Below are 13,147 nucleotides of genomic sequence, written 5' to 3'. Positions count from 1 at the left end.
GCAACATTTATGAAGTGAGGAAAAGATTCTTATTTTCTTCCTATAGGATCCTGAGGCACAGGAGAGTTGATGGCCATCTGCTGGATATTATTATTTAGATAACGCCTGCCTGAAGTGATAAACTACACAGTCTCTTGACTTCTAGATGCTCTTTTTTCCAACTGAATTGAAAAAAATCAATACAACGGTATCCACAGATAAAACAGATGTTAAACTTTTTAAAATACCCCAGGTCTTCATTTATTTTTTTGGCTGCCAGTCCTGCCTTTAGAGGACATTTTAAAAAAGAAATTATATATACTTAAAGAACACCATGAAAGTTTAATTTCTCTGGCCTTTTAATTACTCTCTCCTCTAAATACCCAAAATATCCAAAGCAATTAAGTGCTAATTACACAATTACATTTTTAAAAATAAAAGGCTGACTTTGAGTCGGAGAACAAAACACATCTGAAACTAGTTAACATACACTTAAGAATCACAGGAGGGCACAAGGACTACCAAGAAAAAGTTTGAAATTTTCTCGTTTGTTTTATTAAAAGGTTTTAAATGTTAGAAATAGAGTTAATCTTAGAGAAATTACATAAAATTCCAGTTTGCAACATCTGAAAACAAAAAGTAACATTTTTGCATAGTATTTTGTCTAAGAATTTGTCAAAAGGTTTCTAAATATTAGGTTAAAATACATTTATGATCTATTTTAACCTAATACATTATACACCTATAATATATTTAACACCTACAATATTTTTACTAAATTGAGGAAGAGCAAAAGATACGTAAATCAATACAAATGGAAACTATAGTATATCTTTTCTACTCAAACAGTTTTTTTTTCTGTTATTTTTCCCCCAACACACTGTCTCATTCAACACTTGGTGGTATATCCTTTGTATTCCATATTTTTATATTCTTTAATAGTAAGTTTCACAATATTTCTACTCAATTTTAGAAGTTTTCAAAGTTTCGGTAATAAATGTTACTATGATATGCAAACCATGTGCAAAAGTACACAGATATGCATTTAATGGGGAGACCAATAGCACAGATAAATGAAATCTTTGGAGAATCCAAAATGTCATTACAGCCATTAATTTCAACCTCTCCCCCAAAGCCTCTTATCAAGGACACTAATAGGAGTTCAACTGATTGCTCTAACCTTGTGCTTTGCTTATATCTTTAGGGGACAGGGAAGATACTAGTGAAAACTGAAGTGCCCTAAAGATAGGAAACAAATGGGAAGTCACAGAACTGAGACAATTCAAAGAAAGGCTGGGCAGGCTGATCCCCTGACTGGTGGCTATAAAGACATAGGCCCTGAATTTCAACAGCCAAAGTAAAACTTGTCTATGTTTAACACCACATCCATCTCAACTCCTTCACCTGATGCCATAAAAGAAAGGATATATCAGCACAGCAGAGTGGAAAGGAAACAGGGCAAGTTGTTGGGAGGGCACTAGCTGTGATGCAAAGCCTGGGGCCAGTTTCCTCTAAACAAAACAAGGGGGCTGGATGGCCACTGGAGCCCTTTAACTCCAAAATTCTGAGCAATGGCTGAATGTGAGCCTTTGTCTGCCCCAGTTCTATTAGTTGTGGTCGCTGATGTCAGACCCTTCTGCAGGGCCAGCTCCATCTGTCCCAGAACTAATTTCAATGGCTGGGGAGGGGGAGCACTGGCAGTTCTGAGACATACAAAAGACCCTACACGTGTGCACATGCACGCACGTGCGCACACACACACACACACACACACACACAGAACCAAGGAGCCAATCCGATGACAAGAGTAACAGGTTTGTCCCCAGTGACATCGGTTATAGGGAGAGGATTGAACCTGTAGCTAATGTTCTGTGCGATGAGTGAGATATTTGATTTTTCTGTCCTGTATCCCATCTTTTCTGGCATTGCCACCCCACTCTCCCAATGTGACTTTGGTGGACGGTCAATAGTGACCCTGAAGCACTGGCTACAGGGGTGGACATGACACAGACTAGCTAATCGGAGCTCTTTCTGAGACTTGTAATGGGACAGAAGAAACTCACCAATTTTTCTCTGGGGCTACAAATTCTAAGGAGTAAACATGCTAGCAATGGCCAGGGATTATATTTATTGCCTGCGAATTGAAACCAACACTGAAAAAATCAGAACATGAAAGGGATAAAAGAGGAGACATTGATGACATTGCTTTGTCTTCTGGATGCTAGACACACCAAATGTGAAATTCTCTCTCTTGGATTTCCTAGGTACATGGCTGAACCAATAAATTCTCCTTTTGTGTGTGTCTAATCTAGTTTGTTTAGATTTCTGTCACTACCAAAATAGTCCTAATATATCATGAGTAGCCAGGAAAGCAGATGCTCAGCAGACATGAGTTTCCTAACCAGAGCAATGGTGAGGAAAGAGCTGTGGGCCCAGGGCAGGAAGGCTCCTAGAACGAGTGCACAGGGTAACCTGCCTGCAGAGTTGAGGAGAGCAGGTCGTCTTCCGGCACGTCCATAGGTCTCTTCTCTCAGTCCCACGGAGAAGCACACACAAGCGAATTTAATAAAGGGAGCAAAGAAAGATGGTTCCTCATCATGACCATTTCTTCAGGAAGGGAAGAACAAGACCTAAATTCCCTGCATCCGGCCCCCATATCACATTCCTGTTACTCTGAAAACTGCATCTGATTTTTAATCTTCAGATAGATCAGAATTCACAAAGTGAATGCCTTACGAAGTGAATGCCCAGCCATCGCTGTTCCCTTTAGCCTATATAATCATGTTTTATTTCTAGTCTCTTGTTTTCTACTGCTAACATCTGCATGCAAACACAGTCTTAGCATTCTCAATCTCATCTGTTCCTGCTGCCTATTCTTCACCTGAAGCCACAATCCCCTGTTTGTCACATCATAATCACTCCCCCAGCAGAGCACTGTTGCTTCAAGAGGGGAATAAAGCAGCAGGAACAGATGAACTCTCTGTAACAAAGATCCTAATTCCTTCCAGTAAGGGACATCCTTCACCAAGCCTATTTGGCTCACCGAGTATACCTTCTCGGAGGCCCACAGAGTCATACATGAGTGCTAGAAAAGCATCCATGTAAAATCTGCTGCTTTGTCATAAGACAAGACCAAACATGGGAGGTAAGGTGGGGATAAAGTAAATGCCTCTCAGGTGTCACTCAAAATAACTGTTAGCTTCTACTCACAGGGCAACATTCACTGCAAGGAATAGAATACAGTGGTATCTCAGTACTCGTCGTTAATTCATTCTGATGAGTGGCAAGCAAATGCCAACTGATGAAGCATTTTTTTCTTGTCAAAATGCATTGAGTACTGGGTTTGACAAGTTCTGAAGTCTACGAGTACTGAGGTATGACTGTATGTCCAGAGCCATCCTTATTAAGCCAAAGTTAACAAGACAGCAGTTGTGGCCGTCACTAATGAAAGTCCTCTGACCTGGGGAAATGCCAACCCATGTAGGATGAATGGTTTATCTGCAGTCTTTGGTACACACAGTTTCGTGCTCTCCCTAACACTGCAAACAGTCTTGGTGTCTTCTCATTGTCATTATTTACCTTTCCTCCTTTGCCTTTTGTCCAAGGCTCTTCCTCAACAACCCCAAGGTGGAGGGGGAGTGAGAGGGAAAGGATGTACAAAACAGAGTCTCCTTAATCACTTGAGAGATGCAAATTGAAACAGCTCCATCAGTAGATAAAATACATTTTCTAATTCACTGATATAAAAATGGAACAACCCCTTAACAGCGGGGATAAGAATGATCGCAATGTTCATTGGTCATTTACTGTTTAAAAGGGGTTCTTTGCTCATCCATGCCTGGGAGAGGGCAGCAGGTTCTTCACTCTGACATTTTAAATGTTGGTCAATAAATATTAATTCTAAGTTAACTATTCTCGGAAAGAGCTTATATGTACCTATCTGGAAATTTTCAAGAAGGCTCCATGTTTGATTCAACTTTTACTTTTTAATCCCTAATGGTGCCAGCCCATAGCAAGAACTTAAAAGATATATATTTTCCTGCTGAACCAACAAGAGTGGCTAGTTGGCTTAGTGGGAACACAGTCAAGCCAATGAGCCCAACTAGCCGTCCTAGGAGCACATGGTGGCAGGAAGGTTCTGGTGAGAAGGAGCAGATGAATAAGTAAAATTCTATCACCACTTCAGGAAAAGTACCTTACTTACAAAGTAGCAGCACTTTCTACATATGTAAAGGGTAGCTACTGATTTTTAGCACAATCTGTACCTTTCTTTTAAATGTTTAATAAAAATAGCGTAACAGCCTTGAATGTATTTATTTTCAATATCAAGACAGGCAAGCGAGCACCTGCTAAGATGCACTAGAGATGGAGCTGCGTTCTCACTGGGATGAGCGTGGCAATAGGGGGCGTGGCCATGAGCACCTGGAGGGCACCGAGTGTTTATTGCTATCTTCACATTAACTCAGATAGTCTGGCATATGGGCAACACAGCAAATGAAAGTTAGTTCACAAGAATGTATAAATAATGAATAAAAGAATTAGAAGAACTCTAAGAAATTGCTAGAAGTTATCTCTATTCACTTGTTTGTAGCCTGTTTCCCTACTAGACCATAACTCCTCAAATGCAAGGACTTCTCGTGACTTATGTCTAGTGTCTACAGTAGTACCCGGCTCCCTATTTTACATTGAAATGGTACCTGATCCCATACCTTATTTTTGGAATAAATGAATGAATATAGGAATAAAATATATATTTTCAGTTGGAAAACCTAAAGTCATTTATTCACCTTTGACTTCTCTTAATATACCTACTTATAGATGTACAAAATGAATAGATTTACAAGAGGATAAATCTATGAGTGCATCCACATTGTCAAAGATAAGGGATCTGCTTCAGTTCTTTCTAGTAGTGCCTGGTTAAATCTTGTGCCATAGCAACTGCTTAGTACCTGGTTATGAATCAAGGAAATTTAAGAAATTATTAGGGTTAAGATAAAGGTAGTTTAGTTTATTTTTCTTTTCCATTGATAAAAGAGGTCACATAAAATATTTATTTTATAGAATGACATACAAGCACAATAGGTAGAAAATTTTAAATGAGATAAAAAATTTCAAAGGCATCATAATTCTTAAGAAGGGTTAGGTATAAGCAATAAGAATCCTTGCCTTCTGAAATGAGTTGAAATTAGAAGTCCAGAGAGGAAGGGAGAAAGGGACGAAAGAGAGATTGTATTTTTCCTTATAAAGGAATCAAAGTAAAACAAACATGTTTGCAATGTCTCTGCAACAAAATTCAAGATGTATACATGTAAACAAAGAAAACATAAGATCACATTAGTGGTCTATTTATATACCAATATTTAAAATGATGATCTATCTGAATTTACCTGGCACAGTACTTTCGATCTAATTAATCATTGTGAAGGCGTATTTCCAAGGTAAAAGGAAAACCTCAGAACAATATTTCACACAAGACTTTGGATTTTTGATGTTTTAATCGTAAGTAAACATGTATTAATTCAGAACTACATTAAAATGCTTATAGTGCATATACTAAATTATCAATTTTGTTGTACGCTGATGAGGAAATGCTTTAAAACAGGACTGAGGTTACATGGAGTCAGCTAAAACATCCTACAATTCATTTATGCTTTAAAGGTCAGTTAAGTATCACCTTTGGGCAGGCTTCAACAAAATAATTACCTGTAGATCCTATAGCACGCAGAGGAATAGATGGAACCCATGAGTGGTAATGGGACCGTAGGTGAGTGGTAATGACTCCCTGGCTATGTTTCTGCACTGCCTTTGTCAGCCATGGTCAAGCCAGTTTAATACACTCAGTTCCCAGCATCTAGGAAGTAGAAAACCTGGGACTAAGCTTAGATCACATGTAAGCCCTTGGTCTTCCATCCTCAAGAAGAAACCAGAGAAAAGCTAGGCTAAGCAAAGAAATGGTGTTGAGGGCTTGACTACACATATGCAGATGGTGCCAAGAGAGTAACACCAACCAGTCCTGAAAATATGACTGCCTAGTTGGTAGTTTAAAACAATAAAATGGATTAGGCTATGCTGTGCTATGCTGGCCTCCATCTGAGTGATCAATTTGACCAGATATTTCATAACACTCTAAGATCTCCATAGTTCTAAAACATCTCATGGCACGTCATGAGTCATCTATTACAACTGGTTCCAATCCATTATACATTCTATTTTTGATTAAATTCTAAAAGGCAATTTCTATCTAATTTACCCTCTTTCCATAGGCTGAACATTTCAATTGGCCTTCTTTATGAAAAAAACTTGCTGCTTTTACATAATGAAATTTAATTCAGTAATTTGAGGCCACTTTGCTAATTTATCAACTTTCTTTAACCCTAGCTAGAGAATATTTATATCTCCCACCTTCAAGTTATCAACAACCTTGTAACACATTCAACTCAATTCTCTAGTTTGTTAATAAAAATGCTGAATACTAAGACTTAAACCAGATTTCCTGCAGGACTACAGTCAACATCCTTCTCTGAGTTGAGGTAAAGCCATTCGTTTGACTTTCCTTGGCCAATTCTCTGTCCATTTTCAAATGAAAATTATGTAATCCAATATTCTTTTATTTTTTAACCTAAAAAAGCCACAGTAAGCAGACAAATATCTACATAGAACAGATGTGTACAATAACATGATTTGCATATAAAGGCACATGATTTGTGCCTTTATAAATTATCACCTCTAAAATGGAAGAAAGGAATTAATTCATCCTAGAGTGCTTTACAGCTTCTGTGATCAGTTATCACATGTATGCCCTTTGGGGCTTAATTTCTAGTGCATCAGAGATAGTGAAAGAAATAACGGTCTGCAAACAGATTCTAGGCTGGCACACAAACACAGGCATACATGTAAGATTTTTAAAAATCATACTAAATCTATGATGACAACTAATGTTTCACATAAAAGTAATAAAAGCTTGATATCTGGCTTTCAAGTAAAAGTACTACCTGATTCCATACACAAGACAAACCCACCAAACATGAATTTTTCCAACTATTTTTCTTTTTAATACATAAAGCATTTTACAGACAAAATTCCTTTTGCTTCTTTCTCTCATAAAGCCTAGATTATAGTTAATATCTCATGACACCAAAAGTAATATTATAACAGATATTAAAGCATTTTTTCAGCCACTTATTCTATAAAATATTAATTTCAAGCCTGTGCATGTGCTGTACATATAGGAAATTAGGTAACTGAGTTCCTGCTCAGTTCTAAATCAATAAAAGATAACATGTAGCGCATCAATCACCGCTCACTCTTCCTTTAGTACACAACAACTGCAAGGGGGAGATTTTGAAAATTATATATTTAAGCATTAATGGAGATATGACCAGCTAGAGAGGATGTCAGCAATACTTACCTAGGAAGGACAGGTTTTTCTCTAGAAGCAAGTCTCTCAGCTGGACTTCGTGCTCATAGCCGATAGCACTGTGGAGCGTTTGTTAAGGACGGTGACACACACAGAGCTATGAAAAGGTGCTATTAGGAAAACACTAATACCAGGTCTATACTTTGAGATGAAAAGGGACCTAAGATGTAATTATAGCAACTATTTCCAACTTTAGCCTATATCTGTGAGATTTCTATACAGCCCCTTCACTTTAAATGATTCAACGAAAGTTTTCTCTAATGTTTACATGCATTTTGGCAAACAAGGATTTGTAAATGTATGTATATGTAGTTTATCTTGTTTTGAAAAGAGCGACAGACATTTTAAACATCCTTGATGCTCTATTAAATATCTCTCAATTCAATTTAGCGCACATTTATTAAGCACCTACTAAGAGCAGCAAAAAATACCAAAAAGCCTTTACCCTAAAAGAGCTTCCATTCTTACTGAGTTCTGTAAGTCTTCTGGGAATTCATACTTGCACAGAGCTGGCCTTTAGCAGTTCCTGTATCACTTCCAGCCTACTGTTGGCAGTCTTCTGTGACTTGGGAAGCCAAACAACTGACTTGTTGAGAATTACATATAATGTGAAAGAAAGACTTCTTTGAAAGGACTGTAGGTTAGGGTATGTGTATAGGCTGTTTCAAGTCTTCTTCTCATGAGTGTGCAAGTCTACCCATATTATAATATGCATACAAACAGATACACACAGGCATTAACACATTTTTTGAGTGGTTACTATGAGGCAGACACCCTGATAAGTGCTCTCTATATGTTATTTCATCCTTATAGTTATCATCATTCTTATTTTACAGATGAGGAAACTGAGGCTTAGAAGGAATCTGCACAAGGTCATACGGTTAACATGCGGCAAAGCAGAGGATCAGATAAGATCTGTGCAATTCTGTATTTATGACCTCCATACAACTTCTAAAACGTATTAAACTTAATTATGTAAAAATAATTGACACTAGCTAATATTTCTTAAATGCCATATGCTAATCTTTTATGCTGTAAACACTTTGGGATACTACCATCTTATTTAATCTTCAGAATGACCACATAAGTAGGTAGTCCCATTTTTAGAGTTAGGAAAGCAAGGTTCAGGAAGGCTGAGGAACCTGCTGGTGGTCCTATGGATAGTAAATAATGAAACCAGGAATGAGGCCTGAAATTCTGGAGTGTTTTCCAAAAGGACAGGATTGTGCAAAGTCTGAAAAGGAGTGTTGTTTTATTCCAGTACTTTAATTCTGTCCAAAGCATTTGGTCTTAATGATCTAATTCTCCCACTGATAATGCCAACCTGGTCATATTGTTCCTTGGCTTACCAGAGACTTTCATTCTGATCGTGCTCTGCAAAAATTCAATTTAAATCAAATAAAGCTGATATATTATTTGTAAAAAAAAAAAAGAACCCTAGCAAATTATCCTATCTTTTATAAACACATACAGGTGAATACAGCTTAGAATTCCACAGATGTGGCCACTTAGGCCAGCTGTCAAAATGAGCCCTAAGTCATCATGAGTGCACTTCCCTCCTGCTTCCTCCCACCACTCCAACGCACATGCCTACGTTTATTTAATTTTTTTAATGGAAACAAAATAAAGGAAACTCATTTTTATATCACAAAATTTCACACATTTGCAGAGTCCATTGAAGACATTTGATGAATACCTCTCAATGATGTCTCATTACTAGAGGCATACCATATTTTAGAACTAAATTATTTACTTCTATTCCACATAAATGTGCTCTCACTTTTATTGTTGTAAATTATTTACATCTAAAATGTTGAATCATGAAACTGAGGTTACTGATGGTACAGAAATGAAACCCACAGCATTTTAAGCTTCCTGCATCATTATCTTTCCTTGCTTCTCTGCGTAGGTCTTTGTCTAATAGCTGTGTCCTAAAGTCACACTCTGGAAAGTTGAGGTGGCTGCTTTCTCACACCTTTTGTATCAGTGAATATATGACTTGTGGCAGGAAAAATATGGGTAGCCTGGCTATGTAAAAGACACAGAAAAAAACAGAAAGAACAATGACAATTTATAGTTTCTTTGCTACTGTGCTTTTTTGGTATCTTATTAGTAAATGACCAATTTACTGTATATTCTACTTGCACAAATGTCTAAGTGTAACATTTTCATAATGGAATAAAAAAGTTTTGTACCTATTCGATTTACTAAATGTGTGCTTTCTTTCTCACAAAATGATGTACTTTACTGAGGGTAAGTGCTGTAAACAGTACCAAATCATCAAAACAGCACAAAAATAGCATTTTCACCCACATGGAAATCCAGTAATTTTGATTCAGTATGAAATAAAATAATTCCTGTTGATCAGTCTAAGAGACATCTATGCAAGTGTATTTACATTATATAAAACTGCTACTACCTTAATGCAAAGATAAAAATCAGTTCTCTATAAACTTCCCAGCCTATTTTATTTTGCATGGTAAAAGCAATTACCAATTTAAAACTTTGGAAAAATCCACTTCTTGGTTTTTCTTTGCTTGATAAGCCATATTTAAAATAAAAAGGTCTAGAAAATAAAGCTTGTAAAAACAGTAATTTTACTGGCAATCGGCATAATAATCGAACTACAAAATTATAATCTAGTCAGTGAATGCAATTTATAGACATACATCATTATCTTTATCAATTGAAATCATGTACTACATTAAATTCTACTGGCAATAACACAGCAAAAAAAAAGGAAAGTGAATGATGGCAAAAATGTAAGGAAAATACTCCAAACAGAATTTATAATGCTCCATAAGCAGAAACACTTAGACTTTGTCTATAATAATACCTATTATTGATGTATGGCAGTGACCATGGGGCAAAACTTGTAAATAACCTCACAAGCCATTTTCTTCTCCAGCAATACAGCAATCTAGTTTCCCGTAAGCATCTCAACTATTACTGAAAAATAGCCTCCTGGCATTTACAAAGCAGTTGACTTCATACTTTAGTCCATGCATATATAATTAGATAGTTATATCTAAAATCAATATGCAATCCTTCAAAAGACATTATGCTTTTAAAACCTTAACTTTAAATTGATTTTTAACTATTTTATGTGCTTGAAAATTAACATGTAATTCCACCCCACATACTCTGAAATGGTGTTAGTTGTTACATGAATGTGCTAAACTTTATGGCTGTAGCAACTTCAGGTTGGCATTCCTACACCTTCTGACACTACCATTAATTTTACACTGAAGGCAGAAGTATAGTTTTACTTTGATCTAATAAAAAGGTGAGCTTATCACAATGTTGTGATTTTATTAGGTTAGGTTGGGGGGAACAGACTTGGAGAATAAATACAGCAGGGGCTATAATGTAGATAGAGACTATTCTTACAAGGGGGTTCTGTTAAAAGATTTTTTTTTTTAAGGTCAACCTCTATGAACAAAAATGAGTGATTTTTTTAACAAAAAGTTTACTGGCTCTAAGCCTTTGTGAAACAAGGTGAAATAACAAACACCCATGCACGGGGCGCACGTACACTTGACTAGCAAGGGCTTCCAAAAAAGCCTCCCAACTGGTCGCCAAGTCACAACTGGTCACAGTGCCACCCACACCAGCAAAATCTATACCAGGAAGGGCATGTTCTATTCAAGAAATGTGAGACTCATGGACTCAAATATATATATCTTTTTAAATTACTCCATAAGTAGCATTTTTAGCTAAGAATTATAATGAAATTCATAGTGTGGTCACAATATTACTAAATGTATTGATGAATACATTTACCTGTGTCATGAAGTCAATACTATCCACTCAAATCCTGTATTAAGAAGTAAGCATTAACTCTTTAGTAATCTCAAAATCTTTAATGAATGACTGGCCATGTTTTTACAGCCCTACATTCAGTCCTTAGGGACCCTGGCCAGGTAGCTCTGTTGGTTGGAGCATCATCCCACTGTGCCAAGGTTATGGGTTTGATCTCTGGTCAGGGCACATACAAGAAGCAACCAATGAATGCATCAATAAGTGGAACAACAAATCAACGGTTCTCTCTCTCTCTTTCTCTCCTTTTTCTTCTTCTCTCTCTCTTTCTCTAAAATCAATAATAAAAAGAATTTAGTCTAGAGGGAAAAAAATTAAGTTGGTTTCTCTAAAAATGTTTATTAAGGATCTAAATGACAACTCAGATTGTAATCAACATTTAAGCAATAAGAGTTTACTGCCCTTTAAAATGGGATGGTCTCTGGCAACATTTTAATCACATCATCCTTCAACTTCAGGCAAAATTTATTCTAGCAAACTCAACTGAATTCAGCTCATTTTAAATAGAAAATTTGTTCTATTTTTAAAAATGTTCATCGGAATGGTTAGATACATTCCAAGACAGTATGTTACCTGCCTAATGACTCTGTACCTTCAAACTCATTGAAAACCAGGCAGTTTGAAATAAGCATGTGAATGTGCAGCTGCTGAACTGACATCTTCCCGTGGCCTATCTGGTTTTTCTTAAGCTGCAGGAAAGAATGGTCTGCAGTGACCCTCCAGCTGATTGAATGTAAAATAGAAGAGTATGAAATGTGTTTTGTGAAGCAGAACTTTATGTCACGTTAAAGCTAGACACATCTCCTCCACTGACACTAAGCTCGTCAATTGCGCACCTAAAATTTTATGGGAAAGGATACTGTTTGATGCAGTCCACCAGCGGTCCATAACAGCAGTCGTTCACAATGCACTGCAGACAGATAAGAGGAGGGGTCTGTGGTGCAGAAACTACTGCAGTTAAACAGTATCCTAAAAGCTGTATCTGAAAATTTTTTCCTTAATTTTTTTAAAAAGCTATCAAAAGGCTTTTCAGATTTAATCACAGAAAACAGAAAGTGCACGGTTTTTATGCACTATAAAAGCAAGCTATTAAAAAGTGAAATGTTCTTCTCGCAAACATCGCATTGCCATTTATGGCGCACCCTGACCTCAGTGATAGTTTATGATGACAGTAATTAAATGAGGTTTAAAATCCTTTACTCTGCTAGGCAGATAACAGCATCACCACTGAAAATAGACAGCTGTGATTAATACCTGATAGACCTGATTTGCTAGAACTCCATCTGGAATCTGAGAAGGGTCCCGTAGCATACTATTTATAACAGACTTGGAGGCTGCAGAAGAAAAGAGATGAACCGTTAGCAGACAGTCAACATACTTTTAATGCAACATGAGAAGGGACATACACCTATGTACATACAAATGATGACAATGGAAACACGACTGATAATAATCATTTCCTTTTTATAAATCTATGAAAAGCTTTTAATTAGACCATTTTGCCAAGTTTGTGAGCCACATTGCCAGATTTGAAGATGATCTAATTTTTTCAAGGTAAATTAACAAGTACAGAACTAGCATATGTCTATTATCAGATAAATTAGCTTTGAAAAGCCCACTTGGGGGGAAAAAACACAACAAAGACAATCAGAAAAGAAAATATTTACCTTTTGCTGGTAAGTATTTTATAGCCATGTGTATATGGAGGGCTTAGTGAAGGCAGGTCAGATTCAAAGACTTCAACGATATAAATAAAAATAACTTTCAGCCAAGAAACCATCTCTGAAGTCTAGACCTTTCAAAAATAATTCTCATCAACTGCTAAACAATGTATGTCCATTTCACAGAAATATATGTAAAATGACTGACAATTGAGAGAAACTTAAGAACATATACAGGTCCTGCACAAATAACACCGCTTTTTAATTACAA

General features: G+C 36.7%; 1 protein-coding gene across 3 annotated transcripts in view; it reads right to left on the bottom strand.

Moving 5' to 3' along the window:
• CDIN1 (CDAN1 interacting nuclease 1) overlaps positions 1-13,147 on the bottom strand; it is a 211,143-nt gene that overhangs the window by 108,273 nt on the left and 89,723 nt on the right. For all 3 annotated transcript variants that reach the window (XM_045823786.1, XM_045823787.1, XM_045823788.1), the window contains 3 exons: positions 12,470-12,549; positions 12,076-12,125; positions 7,388-7,455 (listed from right to left, as the gene is read on the bottom strand). In XM_045823786.1, coding sequence (XP_045679742.1) covers positions 7,388-7,455; positions 12,076-12,125; positions 12,470-12,549 — 198 coding nt within the window. The remainder of the gene's footprint in view (positions 1-7,387; positions 7,456-12,075; positions 12,126-12,469; positions 12,550-13,147) is intronic.

The sequence above is a fragment of the Phyllostomus hastatus genome, unplaced genomic scaffold (genome assembly GCF_019186645.2).
Source record: "Phyllostomus hastatus isolate PE091 unplaced genomic scaffold, TTU_PhHast_1.1 phas_scaffold_501, whole genome shotgun sequence".
NCBI lineage: Eukaryota > Metazoa > Chordata > Mammalia > Chiroptera > Phyllostomidae > Phyllostomus > Phyllostomus hastatus.
This window is presented reverse-complemented; position numbering and strand designations above follow the sequence as displayed.